Source organism: Schistocerca americana, unplaced genomic scaffold, assembly GCF_021461395.2.
Source record: "Schistocerca americana isolate TAMUIC-IGC-003095 unplaced genomic scaffold, iqSchAmer2.1 HiC_scaffold_14, whole genome shotgun sequence".
Classification (NCBI taxonomy): Eukaryota; Metazoa; Arthropoda; class Insecta; order Orthoptera; family Acrididae; genus Schistocerca; species Schistocerca americana.
In genome coordinates this window covers 11,527,557-11,535,009 of record NW_025725481.1, presented here as the reverse complement: position 1 = coordinate 11,535,009, position 7,453 = coordinate 11,527,557, and the positions used below count along the sequence as shown (strand labels likewise).

The 7,453-nt window shown below is 43.1% G+C and overlaps 1 protein-coding gene across 1 annotated transcript; it reads left to right on the top strand.

Moving 5' to 3' along the window:
* The first annotated feature begins 3,519 nt into the window (after nt 1–3,519).
* On the top strand, nt 3,520–5,095 carry LOC124567775 (nascent polypeptide-associated complex subunit alpha, muscle-specific form-like). Its single transcript, XM_047131043.1, has 2 exons — nt 3,520–4,071; nt 5,024–5,095. Exons 1-2 carry the CDS (start codon nt 3,520–3,522, stop codon nt 5,093–5,095), a joined length of 624 nt encoding a protein of 207 aa, XP_046986999.1.
* The last annotated feature ends 2,358 nt before the right edge of the window (nt 5,096–7,453 follow it).

Here is a 7,453-nt window from a genome sequence, read left to right as displayed (position 1 = left end):
GTGTGATGTTGATAGGAAGCCATAAAGGCCACATGAATACCGAGAATCCTGATCGAAACACTTTAAACTATCTGCAAGTACTGTAATGACTGCATACCTACAAAACTGGAGGACACTGGCCTCAACAATACATTATGATTTTATGAGCTTTTTCTATTTAGGGGTGTACTAACCTGTTCCAGAGTGTTGTTGTGTTAGAGTAATTCTTCATCAAAGTTCATATTTTGGATTCCAACATGCTAATAGCTGCCCCAGTGGTAAGGAGGTTTAATGTGTCGAGGGTATGCCCACAGATACTTAACATGCGTGGCCAGCACATAAGTTTTCATTTCAATTGAGTCACACTACCCTGTTAGGGAGCTTCTTACAGATGCAAGCAGTTTGTTCAAGGTACATTGTTGGTTAGGGTTTGGATAGTTATTTTCTATGTATTTTGTGTTTATTAGCACATGCTCAGTTAGCCCCCAAACTACACTGAATAGCTCTTGTTGTTCACACTGCTACAGCAGACTGCAATGTGATTGAAATATAGCACTGTAGGCATCCAAATCGCTATTGATGGCATTCTCCTGTAAAAATGCATCGGTGGCAACTGGCATCAGTGTATCAGCCTCACTGATTTGTACCTGTACACACAGAACAAGTGAGACTTGTGTGTTTCATAGTGAATGACTAGTGGAAGCCACTTCATACTGTGGACAGTGTTAAGGTGATATGCAGAAAAGTATATCTAATTTACAAAGAAGATAGTGTAGGTGTCTTGAAGTGTACTATGTGACATTGGTAGCAATGATATATGGCATCATAAATCACAAATACTGTAACAGCCTAGCACATGTTCATAGCAACACTGCAGAGAGCAACAATGACAGCATGAAGAACCAGCATAAAGGTGTGGGAGTTTAAACAATTGGAAAATTTTATATCCAGCAACTAAAGGAACTATATGCCAATTTGGATACACAGCTTAACCAACAAAACTATCATCAACAAGTGTGGTACTCAGTACTGATGACTTAACATCAGCCATTCCTGTCAGGGACTGCTGTTACAACTTTTACAAGAAACTAATGTAACATTTACACAAAATCCAACTGCAGTGTAAATTTGGATTCCTTGACATGCATAAGGCAAGTCCTACATCACTTGGAGGGGAAAGGAAATTTCAAAACTGAAGTCTTTAAAGTAATCTGTAAGAGCACAGTTTGACAGAACTTCAGGCAATGCATCATTATCCCATTTTGGTATACTCGAACATTTAATTGGGAAGCTGTTAGAGCAGTTGCTGTGGACAATTTTGAAGCAACTTTGTATTTTGGCCATGCATATCTCTGTGGTCATGGCTAACAGGGATGGAAGCTGATATTATGACAGCAGCAACACAATGTGACTAATGTGAACACATCCAATAAAGAGGAAACTGCAAATAAGAATTTTTTGTCGAGTAGTGACTTGAGTAAGAGCATAATTGGACTGGGGCAGCCCAACAACTAGGGTCCCAATGGCAGTCAAAACAAAGGAAATACAAGAAATTAAAATGGAAACAAAAAGTGGAAAAATAGGTAAAAACATCTGACTAAACACGTCCACATATGTCCATAGCTCATTGAGGGGCTACAGCAGTGGTCTGGAATTAGTCCTCTGAAAGTGAACTAAATGGATTTTGGTCCACTCAGCTTGTGTCAGTTGCTAACAGGATGCGGCTTAACTTCCAGCACTGCAGTACCTCATGAGAAACAAGTACTTTTATTCACTCTGTGAAGGCAGTACAGAATTCTCTGACCAGTCATTTGCACAGAAGTTGCTGGTGGTGACTGCGCTGAAGTCATTCCATGTGGTACTGTGTTACAATCATTACTGTATGCCTCCTACCAGATTTAAACACATGATAATGAATTTAATAATGGTTACAGAGAGCCAAGGATGCTTGCACAAGGTAGACCAGAGTGGAGAACTGCATCAAACCCCATTCGGACTGACAATAACAACAACAAGAACAACTGCAGTCCATAAACTGGGTGAGTATGAGCCTAACACCAAGTGGTGTTTACTTTACAAACTGATTTTCTGCTACATCAGTTCCATACTGACTTCCCTCCTACCTCCCTCCCACCCACCCTACCTCCCACCTTTCGCACTGCAGTTCTGCAAGTATGAAATGTCTGAGATGAGTGGCAGTATAGTTACTTCCCACTCACCAAATCTATCACTCTTACTGAAGGGTGCAGTGATGTAAGACAGATTGTGATTTAGTAAGCAAATTGAGTGCACAGTCTTGCTATTGTTAGGTAGCACTGATTGGGACAAATGACCGACAGTCGAGATCAGATGGCCTCTAACAAAGCTGTGTTTAGTCAGGCTGTGGAGGATGCATGGGGAAATTACATGATGCAGTGTCCACAGTTGCATTTTTCCTCCATTACATGAAGGAAGAACAATCTGTGGACAAAGTTCATTGCTGTAGCCCAGGATTCAGACAAGAAATAAACACGTTTTGTCCAACAGAAATTAAATGTCATATTGTTTCTTATTCTACATACAGCATGAGGAAACACATGTACTCCATCAAATAAATGCAGCATACAGACCAATTTCTATATACAAACACCATTTAGAAACTACAAATTATCCTACTGCCCTGTTTTCTTATTTGGTCATGAGAGACTTTCCAATTTGTAATTTGCCTGTGTGTGTGTGTGTGTGTGTGTGTGTGTGTGTGTGTGTGTGTGTGTGTGTGTGTGTGTGAGAGAGAGAGAGAGAGAGAGAGAGAGAGAGAGAGAGAGAGAGAGAGAGAGAGAGAGAGAGAGAGAGAGATGTATTTTGCACATTTTTGGCAGAGGCTGATGGGTGGCAATAGAGTGGGAGAGAAATGAATTTGACATAACAAAAAATAGCCCTAAAAAGGGGCACTCTTGGTTTATTCATTTCATGTATGTAGGCAGAGAGCAAGTAAAGAGAATGTAATACTCAAAATATTAAATTAAAATAAATTTATTTCAGGTACAAGGATAATGCCAACTAGAACTAGCTCAAATTTCCTTCTCTCATCTTTGATATTTTTCCGTCACCAAGAGATTTTGTGCTGGCTCTCACTGGCAGAACACTGCACAGAAGAACAAGGAAAGAATGTAAAATGTTCTCAGTCCATAACATTTTATCCAGAATGCCTCTATTTCCGACTTCAGTCATGCACCCTGGCACTGAATCTGTGAGGCATTGGACCCATTTGTCAGAAGAAACAACCCCACCAAGGCTTCAAAAAAACCAGTCCAAAAGAGCATCAGCTATAAATGGTGTGTTTCACAGCCAGTTCTCTGTGTGTTCGTGCTACTTACACACACATAATTTCCATTGTGTTCAAGTGAGCAGTCTCTCACAGCCAGTCCATTACATTAATGTCTATCTTGGACAGCTGCAGTTGAATGAGCAGACCTATACACAAGTGAATATTCCTCCTGTAGCATGAATTCCCCTCCACAATATAGCATTCACACTAAATGCAGCACCACTTTCTTAAAAATGTGGGCATACGGACTGCTACTGAGGCGGGGGAAACCGACGCCCCCGGCGGGGGAAACCGACGCCCCCGGCGGGGGAAACCGACGCCCCCGGCGGGGGAAACCGACGCCCCCGGCGGGGGAAACCGACGCCCCCGGCGGGGGAAACCGACGCCCCCGGCGGGGGAAACCGACGCCCCCGGCGGGGGAAACCGACGCCCCCGGCGGGGGAAACCGACGCCCCCGGCGGGGGAAACCGACGCCCCCGGCGGGGGAAACCGACGCCCCCGGCGGGGGAAACCGACGCCCCCGGCGGGGGAAACCGACGCCCCCGGCGGGGGAAACCGACGCCCCCGGCGGGGGAAACCGACGCCCCCGGCGGGGGAAACCGACGCCCCCGGCGGGGGAAACCGACGCCCCCGGCGGGGGAAACCGACGCCCCCGGCGGGGGAAACCGACGCCCCCGGCGGGGGAAACCGACGCCCCCGGCGGGGGAAACCGACGCCCCCGGCGGGGGAAACCGACGCCCCCGGCGGGGGAAACCGACGCCCCCGGCGGGGGAAACCGACAATCGGCTAGTACTACCTGTTGTCACCACTTATTTGCCATTATGTCTGGACCCTCACGGCTGCTAAACTACTGTTTGGTCTTGGTAAGACAACTTATCTGTGAAAAAATACATTTTTTCACATTGCATTCAGATGTAGCTCTGTGGCTGCCAGCCAGTGTAACATTTCCTCACTGAGTTCCTGTTTTATAGTGGATCATAGTGCGTGCAGTACAGCTTTCCTTGGCCCTCAACTAACTGCATCATTGGAACTGGGAAGTTGGTCACTCACTACAACTGCTTCGTATCTAGGGGAGGGATTAGTTGGCTCTTACAGGCAAGCTATGTGTTATCCTGCTGTGTGCTCAGTATCTTGAGCCAGGCATTCTGCTGATAGTGCCTCCTTCAACAAAATTCTTTAAAATTCTCTTTACAGTAGGGGTAGACTTCTGACATTCCAAAGATTCATCAATCACACAGGTTGATATTTTATCCAAAGTTCCCAATACTCAGGCAACTTCCACTCCCATAGTCACCCTTGGGGTGAATTTGTATAGCTTTAAAAATGCACGTTACTACCCCTTAATATTTGTCATGTCAACACAGGATACATAGAAATTCACAACTCTGCCAGATATGTGACAAGCATGGATGGAAAGCCAAATCATCTGCATACTGCAGACGTTTGCTTAACCTTGCACAGCTTACACTGAGGACAGGCCACATATTTGAACAAAATTTCCTTAAACATTTTTGCCATTTATCAGCATGACAAGAGAGAAATCAGCATTGGACTAATATGCCATTTCTGATGACTAACACCTCTGACAATACCTCAGTTACAGTCATCCACTCACAAGCAGCACCAGAGGAATATCACAGTCAAGCAAACATTAATGGTTTGAGTTGGAGCCAGGGCATGAGTAACGACAACCAAAGGTGTATTCATTTATTTCTTATGTCTGTTACTTGTAATTAGGGTCTCAGTGATGTTCTAAGGCCTTCCATGACATCTTCCACTGATCTGTGCCCGCAACTATTGTTGCTATGATGGTCTAACACAAGACTGCAACTCACCTCGCCATCATCTTCCTTATCTTCCCCTTCTCCCTGTTCCCGTTTTCAAGCACGATATGCAGTACACTAGGACTCCCATACAAGAATAACATTGTGTGATGAAAACCTGAATAGTATTGTAAACCCCGTGAAGAAATTTGATCTCTTTTTGCTGTAAAAATGTTTGTGGAAGCGCACTTCACAATGTTGATATTGTGCTGGACTATACACAAGCACTGTAATGGAAAGTGAAGTTATAGTTTGGCACATGTGACAGATGAGATCTGATGGAATATGATCAAATGTTTTGTTGCAACACTTTGCTTACCTAGGCCTGCAACTGGATGATACTGTGAATCATTAGTTTTACTGTTTCCATTCTTTGCCATGAGGTCTGGTTTGTGTTCAAATAATTATATCAAACTTGGCACCCATTCTACATCTACATCAGTAAAGGCACATAAGTGAGTACTTAAGATGCCAGCATCCAAGTTCAAATGCATCTGGAAGCTTAATTGTTGGCATTCTTTTTTCTGGTAGTTCATAATAGATCTAATAGATTATAGTTAATATTCTCTGACAAGTAGCTGACCCAGTAATGTTGATAACTAATTTGATAATGCTGCCTGCCCATTCATTAGAGCTTTAATGGCTGTATGTAGGTGCAAAAGTACATCATTATTTGTTCACACTTTGTCAAAGTACTCTGGGAAATTTTAACCACTGCTTTAAACATTTAAGGATGGTAAGTATTAAGTGTGGTTGTAGTAGTGTGTAATATTTCTTATCATGAACTGTTAAAGGTATCATGTTTCATTCTGTCTTTTAAGAAGAGCTCTTCAAATGTTGCTTTTGTTGTTGGTTATTTTCTCTATCATAAAACATTATAACTTTCATGACTTTAGCTACAGGTAGTTTAATAAATGTATCTGAAACAGAGTGAAGCCCATACACAACAAGAGCAGCTATTTCATTACTCAGACACACAATTCCATTATTTGCATAAATGTCAAAAAAATCTGTCTCTCTTTCTAGTGAATTTGCAAAAACAATTAAAAAATGGAAATGTGTAGCTTTGAACTCTGCACCTTCAAGTTACCGTGCAATGCTTCTATCATTTCACCATGGAGAATGGATTTGGGAAGAGCAGGTAATTTTGAGGCCATAACCTTCATTCTAAATCATGCAGAGATATATTTTCAAGCTGCAAAATGAAGAATATGAGTGGCAGTGGAAAACAAAAAACTTGTTGGTAAAACTGGTCTTCCATTCTTAGTTGCTTGAATGGTAGACAGTGAGCACTTAGAATCTGAATGCCAATAAATATACTAAGGCTAAGAGTGTGCTTATGTCAGTGATTTGAACCTTCCGAGAGTCAGGTCCATAACCTATGCAGTTAAGTAAGCGATCACTAGCATGAATACTGAGTTAGTATCAGACACCTCACATTTACCACACCAATGACACTCATCTCCCCGAGATCAATACCTGGTCTGGTTTTTATGGCACTATTGCCAAATGGTCTGATCTTTCCAGGCTTTTGTCTAATATGGCACAATTGTTTGTTTGCTGACGAGTGTACACTGACCCCTACCTCAGCACCTCAATGCCTCGAGCCATCACAATTCTTCAGAAACGAATTTAACAATACCATGGAAAGCACACAGGCACGACAAAAAAAAAAAAAAAAAGAAAAAAAACTGTAAGAAAGTGAGCTCTCAGTGAACAAGGCCTCTGTTATATATAGATAACATACACTCACATACTCACGCAAATGCAACTCTCACACACGTGATCACACTCTCTGGCAGCTGAAGCCAGGCTGCGAGCAGTTGCACATGATTAAACAGGCAATCACGTGGGGGTAAGGAGGAGGCTGGGACAAGGTGTGGGAGGGTAACAGGGTAGAAGTGAGCAACAGTAGATTGCTGGAGATGACCTGCAGGAGACAGGACATAATAAGGTTAAAGGCAATAGCAAAGAGGGTCACACTCAAAACAGTACCCTGAGGCACACCAACTTCCTGGTAAAGGTGTCTGACAAGGCAGTACCAACATTCCTTGAAAAATCAATACTTTAAAAATACCTGAAGGACATGGGGCATGTGGCCTCAGAAGTGCCACATGTAGAGAGATCAAGAATACCCATCCTTCAGAAGGTGTTTCAGGCTTTCTGCAAATTTAAAAACACTGGCAGTGTCTGATATACCCACAGAAAACCATTCACGACACACGTTGACAAAGTGATGAGATGGTCAGCTGCAGGACGGCCTGATCAAAATCCGCACAGTACAGTGGTCAGTGAATTGCCACACTCTAGTCACTATACCAGCCAGGCATGAATTACATGTTTC